The 14,210-nt window shown below is 52.8% G+C and overlaps 1 protein-coding gene across 1 annotated transcript; it reads right to left on the bottom strand.

Annotated features, from left to right (window-relative positions):
- Window positions 1–138: 138 nt before the first annotated feature.
- On the bottom strand, window positions 139–14,210 carry LOC104868871 (multiple epidermal growth factor-like domains protein 11). The gene is made up of 16 exons (XM_010633860.1): window positions 14,186–14,210; window positions 13,734–13,952; window positions 12,361–12,467; window positions 11,468–11,621; window positions 11,128–11,227; window positions 10,556–10,722; window positions 10,219–10,392; window positions 9,646–9,801; window positions 7,369–7,489; window positions 6,655–6,854; window positions 5,466–5,690; window positions 4,741–4,890; window positions 4,026–4,129; window positions 2,894–3,105; window positions 912–1,058; window positions 139–241 (listed from the first exon to the last, which is right to left on the bottom strand). Exons 1-15 carry the CDS (start codon window positions 14,208–14,210, stop codon window positions 914–916), a joined length of 2,259 nt encoding a protein of 752 aa, XP_010632162.1. The 3' UTR covers window positions 139–241; window positions 912–913.

The raw sequence follows: 14,210 nt of genomic DNA, 5'->3' as shown, positions 1-14,210 counted from the left end.
GCACAACTCTGAACCCCACGTGGAAGAGGCCGCTTGGGGTCCCTTGGGGGGAGGTTGGCATAAGACAGATGCTCACCAGGACTGTTTCTTGTTGTCCCCGGAGGGCAGGGCACAGGGTACAGAGTGCCCTGTGGGCAGTAGTGGCTTTGGGGGCAGGGCCCATTGAGGGTGAAGGCACCATTTCCCCAGGGTGTGGGGCTAGCTGCACCGCCCTTGCAGTAGTAACCAGCTGAGCAGGGTCCTTGGTGAGAAGATTTAGCATTTTAGTGCACTAAGAAATCAACCTTGCCTGCACTAAGGAAGGTCCCTATGTGACCCCACCTGGTCCCTACCATCTGTTTCCTTCCTAACCTTGGCGCACAACAGAGGTTGCAGTGAGAAGAGAAAGGCCAGGACATAACATATCACTGAGTAGCGGTGCTATCTTGGTCTGGGGTAGTGGCTTCCACGTGGGCTCTTTTGTCATTGCTGGGGAGGACGCCAGTGGCATGAGGACAGCAGAAAGCACTAGCAGCACCAAACAGGCTGCATCTCTCCATGGCAGGTGTGGGTGGTCTCCCTCTCTCCTACTTCCCAGGGGGAAAACCAGGACGAGTGGAAAACCAGGGGGCCTGTGCAGCATCACACATGTGCCAGCTACAGAGCTGGGAGAGACTGACTGTGGCTCCAGAGAGTGCTTTTGGCATTAGAAAAGAGGAACAGGAAGTAGTAGGAGGAGGTGGTGAGGTGAGGGGTGGATATTAGGGACCCAGAAAGCATGGGGAAGGGACTGTCTCAGCTCTGGGTGCTGTATTTCTGGAAGCCTGCTCTGAGCTCAGGGGCATTTTCTCCTTCTGGCTGTTCTGTCCACTCTGGGGAGGACTTGCAGCAGCACTGTCCCCTGGCTAATCTGCTGGCATGTTGGTACTTACCCTCAGGCTGCCCGTTGCCCTCTCCAGGGCAATAACTCCCTGCAGGACAGGGCAGGCAGGCCCTGGAGGAAGGAGCACCTTCCCTTGGGCTCAGAGTTCCCTCTGGGCAGGGGTGAGGGGAGGATGTCCCTGCTGGGCAGTAGTGACCTGTGGGCAAAGCAGGATGAGAGCGGATTGTCCAAGCCCCATGGCCTCATCCCCCCATCCCAGGCTTCCATCTGTGTGGTAGTAAGGACAGTCCTGAGGAGCAGAAGTCACAGCCAGAGGCTGTGAAGGGACACTGGCCCTGCACCCAAGCCTGTGGGATGGTGCTCAGGTGAAGGCCTGAATATCAGGGCAGGGAGGTGTGAGTAAAAGTGAGTGAGTGAACATGAGTGTGTGAGATCAACTGCGAATGTGTGTGCCTGCATGTGTGAGTATGCATGAATGTGTGTATGCACATGCAGGCTGCTAGTTCAGGCTAGGGTTGTGCTTAGGGAAGGTGTACCAGTGCAGGTGGGTCTAGCTCTGCAGAGGGAGAAGGAAGAATTTCTGGTGCTGGAGATACTATCACCCCAGGATTTGCCTGGAGCTTGTGACCATCCCCACAGGTAGCCTCATGCCCAGTTACCCATGAGAGCACTGAGTATCTCAAACTAGATCTCTTGCAGACTGAGAGTGCCTCTGGGGTCTTCCAAGGGTGCCTGGGTCCACTGTGTAGATGCCTTGGGACTGGCCTACCCTCTTCTCTGCAGTCCTCCTACCTACTCACTCCCTAGAGCCCATGGGAAGGGGGTCTGCAGTGAGAAGGACAGTGGAACACAGGAAATCTGAGTTTTCTTTCTTCCCTGTGTCCAGGACAGGTTATGCTGTCACAGTCTCACAGCAGAGGGGTGCTCTGGCCCTGGGGTGAGCTCCCTCCATGACATTCACCTTATGTCCTCCCTCTGTGGCACCATGAGCCCTGTATTATGAGTGTGTCATGAGGTGCAGGAGGCTTTGGTCTCATTCAGTACCAGCCCTGGGGTTCAGAGACAGTAGAACTGGGGAGGGGTGTCCCTCAGGTGCCCAAGTGTCTTTGCTCAAGAGAAGTGGAGCCCCAAGGTTACCTTTGGGGCAGGTAGTGGGCTGTACAGTGGCAGCCCAGGGACAATAAGTGCCTTGTGGGCAGGCCAGGCAGGAACCAGAACCAGGCAATGAACTGAAGGTACCGGGCTTGCAGGGTAGCTCATGGTGGGCCCCTGGAGGACATTGGAAACCAGGAGGACATCTGTATCCATAGGTCCCATTAGAGGGTGAGGGAACAGTGCTGCCTCCCAGGCAGATGTACCTGAGGAAACAGAATCCCAGGCTGCACCTTCTCTAGTTTGCAGGGTGCCCAGCCAGCCTTGAGAGCCCCAGGCCTTAGATTTGTTCTGGGACCAAGCAGGTGGGGCCACACTAAGGGCTGATGGCTTAGTTGGGTATCCCTGCAACCAAGGAGGGTACACGTATGGCAGGAGTTCCCCAGAGCCTTCAACATAAAACGTACTCTAGCCCTGAGGATAGAAAGTCAGAAGTGAGCTCAGGGACAGTCCTGGAAGGGGCAATACCCTCCTCCAGAGAAGCATGCTTCTGCAAACACCCTTGTCCTTGTGCCACAGAACAGATGGCAGATCTTGCTCCACTCAAGCCTTGGCTTTAGCACTCCAGCCCCTTGAGCAAAGAGGGGCAAATTCACTTCAAGCATCTCAGGCCTGTGAGCAGACTGGTGACCAAGAGGGAAAGACCCAGGCCTGCAGGGTTTGCCCTGGGACCTAGGGAACATCTCCAGCTGCTGAAGCTCGGTATTCAGGCCCAAATCTAAGGGGTGGGATGTTCAGTCCACATACTCAGGAGTCATCCACCTTGGCCTGTGCCCCTCAGTGGGACTGGGAGGAACTGGGGATTAGTCATAAGTTGGGGTTCCTATTAGCTTCAGACTGGAACTCAGGATCACCCCCACCTCACCAGGCTTTCCTCACCCTGCATGGCAGAGCCTGGCCTCTAGGATGCTGGACAGCCCAGGATGGCTACAGTAGTGCCCCACAGGGCATGGCTGGCACTGGTCCTTGCTGTCCAGGCCAGGTGTAGAGGAGTAGAACCCAGGGGGGCATGGAAGTGGAAATCCTGTTCCTCTGGGACAGAAGAAGCCAGGGGGGCAGATATCATTCCCAGAAAGTCCAGGCACCTCCACCTGTGTAGTGGGAGGGAAGGAAGAGAGGATGTTCCCTTGAGCTGAGGTTTCAGCTGCATACTCCATGGCTCAAAGGGAGAGCAAGGACCACATTCAGCTGAAGACGGATGTACTGCCTTTGAGATCCCACATGGGATTGTCTCTGAAACCTGATTTTCTGAGCCAATGAGGCTCTGACTTCTTGAATCCTGGGATCCACTTGGCTACCTCCATCCCTCTCTTCTTCCCTCTCTGGCCCCCTGCCCTTCCTCTCTCTGTGGTATTAATATAGAATTTCCAGATGGAATGACCTCTCTGTTCAAGAGGAAGTCCTGGCCCAGAGAGGGCAAGGGTTGTGCATATGCAGCTCACACAGTGTCTTGGTAACAAATCAGTAAACATTACCCACACCTGTCTGTCTACCATTCATTAGGGAAAGACAATCCAACATGTACGGCTGCTTTTTGCCATGTGATCTGGGGCGAGCCACGTACCCAGTGCCCCTAGTTTCTTCTTCTATAAGGCAGGGTCACCCTGGGCCTCATCCAGCCCTCAGTGCATTGGCACTTGTTAAGAATGTGCCCAGCCAGGAGCAAACGCTCTGTTTCCTGCTCCTATTGCCATGGGTGAACAACCCAGTATGCCATCTAGTGGAACACAAGCTATGATCGCACTGCCACCATGACTGTCAGATCCCTGATTTTAAGCATGTTAATCGTGAAGGAGACATTTATCTCAGCTGAGGAGTTTAAACTATTGTGGGCCTCTGTGCCAGGCCTGGGTAACAAGAAGGTAAGAAGACATCTGTCCTCAGAGAGCTACAGCCTTTGTGGGAGAAAGAAGCCCTGGCCAGCTTTGTGGTCCTGAACCCTTGCACACCTGGATGTGCCTGAGTGGATCGATCCATTTCTGTGTGGGCTGCTGGATCCAGTGTTACCTACTTGGTGTTTGATGGGGGTGGGAGATATGGCGCCCCCTGTGCAGTAGTGAGCAGAGTGGCAGAGCCCAGATGGTTGAGGTAGCCCTTCTGATGAGCAGAACATCCCTGGAAGGAGAAGAAACGTGGGGCAGGTGACAAAGGGACCCTGCTCCATCTTGTTCCTGTCCATCAGAGACTCTGATCCTCTGGGGTGTGCCTGCCTGAATCTCCTGCTCCATCTGCCCTCCTACAGAAGTAGTCCATCTGTACTCCCCTTTGAATAGCCCCATCTATCTGCACTTCCTCCACTAGCCTCTCCATCTGTACTACTCCACCTGTACCCTCCATCCAGTGGCAAGTCCCCCATTGGCACCCATGTCTAGTGTTTAGTTCTTCCCTAGGGCCTCAGATGAGGGAATGAAGGGCAGGAGGAGCTCCTCAGCAGCACCTGGTCTTGTCCTAAGTCCTTCAGGTGAATGTAGGGTGGGCCAGGGTGCAGGGATTGAGGAGGCTGTGGTCATCCAAAGGACGATGAGGGCAGAGGGCTTGTTGTGCCCCAGTCCACATCTGGGCTCTGACTTGGCATCCTTGACCCAACTGTTGGGCTTTGGCTGCTATGTACAGAGCAGACACATCCTTTGAGGTCTTGCTTGCCTGGCTCCCCACTCTTACATTCATTCTCTCCTCTCTCTTCATTCTAGAACCCGAGAGTGCCCATAGGTGCAAAGTCCACAAACCTGCTGGGCACGGCTCACAATCCAGCTCTGCAGTGGCCCCTCTCTTGGGCCCGAATGTACCTCGAGGACATGGGTGTGCAGTGGCTGAGTGTGAGCCAGGGGGACAGAAGTATCCCTGGAAACACAGGCTGGGGCCATGGGCTGCTGGGTCTAGGAGGCAATGGGACCAACAGCCCGACTTGAGGTGGGATTCCTGTCTCTGAGCTTTGTAGGTCAGAGACTAGAGACCCCTGGTATTGAACATACCCAGGCCCAGGCCTTCAGCCCAGGTGACAGATTCTTTGTTAATTTCTGAGCATGCTAGCTTGAGGGCCCCACATGGCTCACCATCTGGAGAGGAAGTCTATGGCCCAGGAAACCCTCTGGTCTTGAGAGATACTGGCCCCTGAGCATCAGTCACCCTCCTTGAGCATATAGCACCCACCCACATGGACCACACAAGAGCCACCATAGACCCAAATGAGACCTTGTCCACCTAAATCCCTGGCCCTGGGGTTCAGACTATCATATCCTGTAATGCATTCATGTCCCCCCTATGCCCAGATCCAGCCTATGACCAAAAGTATATGGCACAGAGATCTTATCCATGTTTAAGCTCCCATGTTCTCTCCTTGTACACAGTTTAGTACAGGGACCTCCTCACCTCCTATGGACCATAACATTCACCTGTAAAAATAGGACAACCAAGCCTCTGACCATCAGCTCCCTGTGGCCTGCGAACCCACCTGTGCTGGAGGCTTCACAGTAGAAACCTGCTGGGCAAGGATCACAGGAGCCCTGTGTCTCCTGGGACTGGAAGGTTCCCTTCCCACAAGCTCTTGGCTGAGGAGATCCCTCGGGACAGTAGAAGCCACTGGGGCACCGGAAAGACTTGCGGGTAGCTGAGGTCTGGCCAGGCGGACAGTAATATCCTGCTGAGCATGGGCCATCTGGAAAGCGTTTCCCAGATCCTGTGGAGAGAGTTGGAGACAGACTCTATCCAGGACAGCAGACCTGGATTCACTAAGGACATAGTGCTCAGGGTCCAGATGATGATAGAAGAAATAGAGTTCAAGGCACAAGGTTTTAGAGCCTGACTCTTCCTGGCCATGTCTTCTGGCTCTGTGTTCTCACGTGGCTTTGTCCCCTCTTGGCGTTTCAGCCCTTGCTGGCTCTGCTCAGTCCCTCTGTGGTTGAAAGGGATAGCTGGTCACATAAGCTCTGACATAGGATCCTAAAGCACAGGGCAGGCTGTGGGGCTCAGTGCTATTGTTGGCCCCTCGGAGCCCAGGGACAATGTGGAGCAATGATGTCTCACCTCTCTTCCAGCAGCACCTCCCCGTCCACTTACCTGTCTTTTGTTCCAGGAGGTTTAGGTACATATGGGACAGACAAACTAAGTAACAATGTACATCACTCTCTCCTCTCTCCAACATGGTTACTGCTACACCAATCCTCCCAGTCTCCGGCCCAGTCTTTGTGAGGCCTCCTATTTCCTAGGCAGGTTGCCCCCAGCTTAACTGCAGTCTTAGGGGAATGCCATCTGGTTGCCTTTCTTCTTCCCTGTTTTCAACTCACCAATGTCCTAGGCCACCTCAAAGCCCAGAGGAACCTCTCCATATCAAGTTTTCCCCCACACCATGAGATCAAGATCACCTTCCCTGGAACACCTGAAGCACCTTGTGAAAACATTGGCCAGAATTTAGCAGGTGCCTGCTCTGGGTTCTAATGCAGCTTCTGTCTTCTTCAGGCCTTCTTCACCGTGAGCTCCCTTTGTCTCCCCTCCCATTAGGCCCACCCAGGCCATAAGCAGTGCCTTTTACATGGGGCTACAAGGAATCTATGATGTCTGATGCAGGCAGGGCAGGAAACTCTGTGTCAAATGGACCTGTAAGGAATGTGGTAAAGCCCAAGAGAGATGTGCTGGTCACCCACCTGAATCAGCACAGAATTGTCCTGCAGGACAAGGACTGCAGTCCTTGGCACTGAGTGCCCCTGGTCTCTCTCGGAAGGTGCCCCTGGGACATGGGTGTTGGGTTGGGCTCTGAGTACCTGGAGGGCAGTAGTAGCCAGCAGGACAATCCACTGGACTAATGAGCCTGGATCCTTGACCCTGGGTCCCCATGGGACAGAACCTGTGGACGCAGTGAGCAGGTGGTCAGGTTCACAGAAATTAGTAACATTCACATCCTTATTTCCAGAAAGTGAGGCTCCCCCAGTGAAGGCAGCTTCTGGGACCTGCATGATTTGGGCAGAAGCAAAATCCTCAGTGGGATCCAGGTATTTTTAGTATTTTGCATGAATCTACAGCCCCCTCATAAGGTCTTGCATTAGTTTTGGGGTGTTTCTCTTTGCTTTGAGACAAGGCCTTGCTGTTTATGCTCAGGTTGGCTTCATACTGATGGTCCTTCTGCCTCAGCCTCCCGAGTGCTGAGATTGCAGGTGAGCACCATCATGCCTGGCTGACTTTGGGATGTCGATGGCACTGGGCTTCACAGGCAACAGAGGGCTGTGGAGCGTGTAGTCAGTGAACACTGACTATGATGGCCCCTGGGACCTGTGTGAGCCTATTCTAGCCTCAGGAAGTGTGGAAAAACCCATGTCAGTAGGTAGACTGGAGGAGTCCTGGTCCTGACCACAGTTCCTTACTTCCCAGCAGGGCATGTCTTGCAGAAACTCTGTCCAGGTTCATCCTGATACTGCCCAGGAAGGCAGGGCTGAGGCTCCAGGCTGCCAGAGGGGCACCAGTGCCCAGGTGGGCAGATGGTGTCTAGAAAAGCAGAAGAAGAGGGATACATCTTTTTAGGGGCTTATACTTCCTTTTAGCCAGAACCCAGTACCACCTTCCATGTCAGTGTGGCTGAGTGGATGGAGCCCCATGTGACTTAGGACACCCCTGGCTGTCCTGCTGCAACTCTGAGGATGAGTGCATCTCCTTCTCAACTCAGTTGTGTGGCTTCATTGGAGGAGAGGAAGTTCCAGCCGCAAACCTGGTTTGAGTATTAGGGCCACACAAAAACTCTCAGCCTTTTGGGGAAGGAGCCAGGTCAGTAGTGTCCAGGGATGAGGTGGGAGGCTTCCAGGGGAGCATGAGGCTGATTCCATCTTCCAGGCCAGAATATTTCTCACTACACATGTTCTCAGAACTCATAATCTATGAAATGATCCTCAGAAGGTAGGTTTGTAGAGCACACAGATTTGGCTTCATCGCATTAAGCCCCAGCAGCAATGTATGCCTTGAAGCTAATCATGTCTGATTAGCTCAAGAGCAGGGTTTCCAAGGAACAGAGAATACTTTAGGAGGAGAACATGACAGGATGGGCAGGGTCGAGGCCATGTGCTGGGGGACAGAGCTGTCTCCAACTGTGCAGATACAGCACCCCATTTGTTATTTTTCTGGACATTTAATGAAACTCTCTCTGAAGACGCTTGCCTGGGGGGCTGTGCTTTGGAGTCGGACTGTGCCTATGAAGGGTCAACACTTCCAGGCACCCCCATGGTGGCTGCAGCTTCTGGTGTAACCTGGAGTCCCTGCCCATGGGGCCACACTCTGGTGCTGTGATGAGATCGCTAGGTGACATCTGGTCCTAAGTGCTCTAGGCTGTGATACTGGCTGGCAGAACTGTTCTCAGTGAATGCCTTAAGGTGCAGGATACAGCTGTGTTGTTCCAGACTTGGCTTGCTCAGGGATTTAACCTTCTACACCAAGTTGACTGCATTTGTACCACTGGCTCCTGCCAGCCTGACCTGTATGTCCTGGGTCTGCCTGGGCCATGCAGGTGTCTGGTCACCTATCCCACCTAGCCTTAGGCTCCTCCAAATCTGTTTAATGGCAGACTGGTAACCACTGCTGTGCTTCTGCAGAGACTGTGTCCTCCCTGAGGCACTCGGCCTTTGTGCCCAGCAGCCTTCCCAGCTGTTTTACTACTCAGTGCCAAACTTCCCAGGATGATACACACAGTTATGGTTCTCAGGCCATACACAGGTTCCAAGAGCCAGGTGTAACTTTACTGCTTTTTCCTCTGATGCAAGAAATCATGTTAGAGTGAGAATGAGTAATATAGTGACAGGGCCAACTTTCAATCCATTCTGATTAAAAAGGAAACAAACCCTGAACACTGTCTTTAGTATAGTTACTCACAAACTTTAAAGCTGATGCACTCAGACTGTGCAGGTTGAGGACTAAGGGCTGTCCGATTAAATAAGCAGGAGCTTGTTAACCTGTGGCCATCTTTGTACTCTGGGTTGCTACTTACCAAACTGCATTTCAACAGTGCACAAACTGCAATCTAAATTACGAGTCTATTTTTTGGTAATAAGTAGCTAGGTTTTAGCCAAATACAAGCATCCAATGACTTAAACTATGTCCAAATAAGGCAGATGCCAGGCTGTAGCCAACCAAGTGGCTTTTCTGGTCTCTCTGAGTTTGGGCTACAGTAACTAGTAGTGTGTGCAACCAAGTGGAACACGGAATGTCTTCTGGTTCTGACCCCCAACTAATTCACGAAACATAAATTACTCAGATAAACTGTTAAAGTTGATTTGTTTAAAGCTGTCCTTTAATGAGCCCCAGAAGACAGCTAAAGGCAGCTTGAGTCTACCCTCATCCTTGGGTTCACACTTTCTCCTCCTGCCTCCCTGTCTTGTGTCTGGTCCTACAGTAATTTTATTTTTTCCCCATCTTTTACTGAGTTCCTTTTAAGTGCTTCCTAGTTCTACTCTTCCTTTCCATCATCCCAGGGGTTTCCATCTCCCTTTCTAGCTCTGGATGCAGGAACCTCACTGACCACAATGTTTCCTGCCCCTCCTGCATCAGTCCAGGAGCTGTACAAGCTAAGTTTAATTGGAGCCCACAGCCCACATCTCTTCCCAGGATAGCCCACCCTTTCCTCTCTGGGAATGGTGGGGTGGGGGGACCACCCTTACCTGGACTGTGCCCGGAGACAGAGGCCCTAGGACAGTACCAGCCTCCTTCACACAGGGCCTCTGGGGAGCTCAGGCCGGCCCGGGAGCAGAACCAGCCTGCTGGGCATGGCTGACAGTTCTCCATCAACATGGCGCCCCGGATAGGGAGGAAGGAGCCTGAAGGCACATGGATTGTGGCTGGGACAGGAAGATTCCCGGGTGAAGATCTATGGTGGCTCATCTCAGGGGGTGGACTCACTGTCCTTCTCGCTTCTGCTCAACCTCACAAATGGACTGATTTGATCACCTCTGAGTCACCTTCTAACATGCTGGGGCCCATGCTCAGTGGATTCCCTCACTCCCTACAGCATTTCTATATCCCAGTCCCTATTCCATGAAAGCCTAGGCCCAGCTGTGGGTTATCCTGGGCACTTCTGAACCCCCCACACCACACACTACATGTATATGTGATAGCCTGCTCCATAAGGACAATTTGGGGGTTTCTTTCTGTTTTCTTCCCCAAGAGATCTCTAAAGGCCACAACTCCCCTCTTCTCTCAAGAGCTTAGATCAACTTTTCCCATCAGAGACTCACCAGGAGCACATGGAGCTGGGAGGGGGCTGCCTCGGGGACAGAAGTGTCCTGGAGGGCAGAGGTCTCCTGTGATCCCATCCATGGGATTCCAGACAGATGCTCCATGAGCGCAGTAGAACCCACTACTGCAGGGTCCTGATGGGGCCACCAGCCCAGGCAGGAGACAATAGGATCCTGGAGGGGTTGACAAGATGCCCTGAGGTGGTTGTGGAGGACTTGGGCATCTCCCCACCTGTTAAAATGCCTTGGACTGTGGCCCAGGGATCCTCATCACTGGGCAAGGAGGGTATGGCCTAATGTGGCAGTGGGAAGTGGACACTGGGTGTCTGCCTCTTACCTGGCTCACAGAGTGTGCAGTCTGATTGTTGGATAGCGCCTTTCTGTGGATTGTATGTGCCCCTGGGGCAAGGGAACTGTGAAGCAAAGGTGGTAGAGGCTGGGCAGTAATGGCCAGTGGGACACTCATTCCCCACTATGGAGGAGGTGTTGGCTGGGCAGAAGAATCTGCAGAGAGGAGAGTGGAGGAGAGGCCAATTGAGCCCTGCAGCCTGACTGGTATTCCTCCACTTCTTTTTTTCAGGGTTGTTATTTTGCTAAGGACTCGGCTCTGTATAGAGTAAGGCCCTAGCTGAGAATTTGGAGTTAAGGAGGGTGAAATGGCTTAAATGGCAGCAAAAAGGAGCAGGCTTGATAAGAATGAAGCAATGATATTCAACAAAGAGATCAAAGGACATAGAGAAAGATGGCTGAAGGGGAATCAGGAAAATTCTCCTATGACTTCTTCAACTCACAGAAAACTGAGGTTGAAGGAGTGTGAGTCAGCTCCTGACCTGGCCACCTCCTGAAGTGGGAATGCAAACTTTAAGTCCAGAGACTAGAAGGTCCCCAGGGATCCTCCTCATCACTCACCCCCGGGGACATGGTTCACAGCCTCCCTGAGCAATCCTGGTATTGTGAGTGCCTGCTGGGCAAGGCTTTGGGGAGGCCGTGCCTGGGGGGCAAAAGTGTCCTGAAAGGAAAGCAGAACTTTGAAGTTAGAGTTGAAGGCAGCTCCTCTTCCTTTTGCTCAGATTGGCCCCCAGTCCTTTCTCTGATTCTATGGGCTTGGAGTACAACTGTTAGTCTCCCAGGCCCCTTTGTTCCATCTGTGGCAGAGGCAGGAGGAACTGAGCTCACACTAGGCTTTGGAGTCTTGTTCCTTCCTTACCTTCCCAAGTTTCTTCTCTGCTACCTTTACACCAACACATACCTGCAGGGCATGGGCCACCAGTCCTGTCTTCCAGGGATTTGTTTGGGGTGATGGCCCCTCCAAGGCAGAAGAAGCCTTCACTACACAGCCCAGAAGGGTGTGTGAGGCCAGCAGAGCCACAGTAATGGCCAGGCGGGCACAGGGAGCAGGCAGCCTGTGGGAGACATCCCTGATGACAACGCATGGCCTTGTCTCCTGCTACTATAGCCTACCTTTTCCACTTACATCCCTCAAAGGCATTCTTACCCTTCTGGAAAATTTTCCAGAATTGGCTGTCTACATCCTGCAGGCTGTCCCCTCTCTGCAACAGCTCCAGCCCTTGATTCAAAGAGCCAGAAATTCATCCTCCAAACTCCTCCACCAGCATGTTGTCCCTCCTCTGTCCCTGCCTTTCTTCTCTTTTGCTTCCATGTCCTTTCATGGTTTGACCAATATCAGGAAGCAGCAATAAGCCCTCACTCTGCCTCTGAAAGCCCCCCAGTCACACTGCCTTCCCAATACCCTTACAAATGCCCTGGGAGCTTTTAGCGGCATGTATACTGGTTATGTTGGGTTCAGCACATACTTGTTGGGAGCTGCTCTGTGACTATAGAAGCCATTAAAAGACAGGCTCCCTGACCTTGAGATGCTTATATTTTACTGGGGAAATCAAAGTAGTTAAGGCCAAAAAGTAAAGCAGGTGAGACTATACTGTACTGTGTGCTCAAGGGGCTAGGGCTGGCCTCCTTGGATGTAACCTTGGGTAAAGACTTGAGGAAGGATGATATTTGGCCAGGTGGCCCCTATCTCCAGTCTCCTAGTAACATTTGACCTTGGAGATAGTATATTTTGGTTAAATCTAAATAGACCTTCCTCCACCACATCTGGCCTTCTCGTGGTTTGGGTCTCCCTACCTCAGAGTTGAGCTTGAGCCAGGGGTTGAAGGTACCAGGTGGGCAGGGCTGGGACACAGCTGAGCCCCTCGGGCAGTAGTATCCCCGAGGACAAGGGCCGGCTTCCTCTGGAAATAAGACACGGGTCAGTCTAGCCACTAGAAGGTCAATAAGAAGCAGATTTCCCTGTGCTCCTGGTATAAGCTCTGGAATCTAGACAATTGAACTGCTGGTTCTGAGGACACTGGGAGGAGGAGTCCTTTCCCTAGGCCACACTCTGTATCTAGTTATTCACGTTACCTGCTGTACCAGTGCTTGCATGAGGAGGTTTAGGGGAACTTTTCTGACCAAAGATCTCTGGGGGTATGGGGGATTGGTTGTGTTGTGTCTAATGTAGGTAGGGGCTCACTAGATGACTGTCTCTTTCTGTTTTGGTACCAGGCCTGTGCAGACATTTGTGTGGTCTGGTATTTCCACATTTCCCAGGAACACTCACAAAGTAGGATAGTTCTGAGCTACCTGACTGTGCTTCCTCTCTTGTTCTCCCTTGCTCTGCGTGGACCATACTCCAACATGTCCCCGGAGAACTGAGGTCAGGAACCTGTTGTTTTCTGGCTGTTGCTAGGCAGACGTGACCATCAGAGCTGGGGGATGAGCTACACACCGAGAGAATTTTGCCTGCCAGAGTCTTGTATAACTTTGGGGATGCAGAGTGGCAAAATGCTAGACCATGGTCAGTATTCCTGAGACCCAGCCTGGTGACTGCCTAGGTAACCTGAGGAAGGGACAGACCCCCTTCTGCTCATGTACTAGAATGAGTAATTGGATAGGAGCTCAGTAGTTTGTCAGGAGTTTGTCGGGGACTCCAAGGGACACATGAGAAGCTCTGTGTGCCTGGCTGCAGTTTCTAGACCATGTCCATGAATTTTTAAGGGGACATGATATCAGGAGATTCAGATCACAGCCGTGATCCCTTGTTTACACACGAGAACCACCTACAAGCCTAGCAGATTGACCATTTCATCTGGTCCTTCTGCAGATTCTCTGCCTTGATTCCGCCATCACCATGTGGGGGAAAGGCACAGCCTGGCTGAGAAATTCTGACCTGCAACCCCTAAGGTAGCTGGGTGAGGCTAGTCCTGGAGCCTATTCAACACAGGAGATACTGTGGGGAGTGGATACAGGCAGAGCTCTATTCACCCCTTGGCCTCTCTTGGCCACAGTATCCTGCCACCATGCACAGAGAACCTGGCAGTGTAAGCCCAGCACAGGAACTCAGTGCTGTGAGAAAAAACAGACAAAGCAGTCTTTCCAGGTTGACCGGTGAGGGGTGGGGGATTCAGAGATTCCATCTCTTAGTTGGAGGACTCAGGAAGTAGAGGAGGGTCTAGTACCTTCAGTGCTGGGCTCTGGGTTTGGTCGGGTAGAGCCTCTGGTGCAGAAGAAGCCCTCCCAACACTGTCCACTGGCTTCTGTTGCGTTGGCCACCGGACAGAACCTGCCCCCACCACAGACTTGACACCCTTGCAGGGTGCTCAGCCCGAGCTCAGGGCCATAGGTGCCTGGGGGGCAGGGCTGCCAGTCCAGGCCTGTACCTTTGGGGCAGTAGAAGCCTGTGAAGGAAGCAGGGTTCAAGAGGAGGGCTGGGAAGCTGGAGGGAGGGGAGATGAAATTGAAGGATTTCCTGGTGGGAGAGGGTGGGGACCCCAGGCTGCATGAGTGATTTGGAAGGCAGGAGCGATGGCATCATGATGGAAACATGCAATATAGGTCTTTGGGTGCCAGAGGCTGAAGCAAGGTCTGGGGATGTTGGGATCAGGCAGCCGGACTCTGGGAGCACACTAACCTCTGGGACACAGCTGGAGACTCAT

Source organism: Fukomys damarensis, unplaced genomic scaffold, assembly GCF_012274545.1.
Source record: "Fukomys damarensis isolate Sample0158 unplaced genomic scaffold, DMR_v1.0_HiC HiC_scaffold_38, whole genome shotgun sequence".
In the NCBI taxonomy this organism is placed as follows: domain Eukaryota; kingdom Metazoa; phylum Chordata; class Mammalia; order Rodentia; family Bathyergidae; genus Fukomys; species Fukomys damarensis.
The sequence above is the reverse complement of the archived record's forward strand: the minus strand, read 5'-3'. Positions and strand labels throughout refer to the sequence as shown.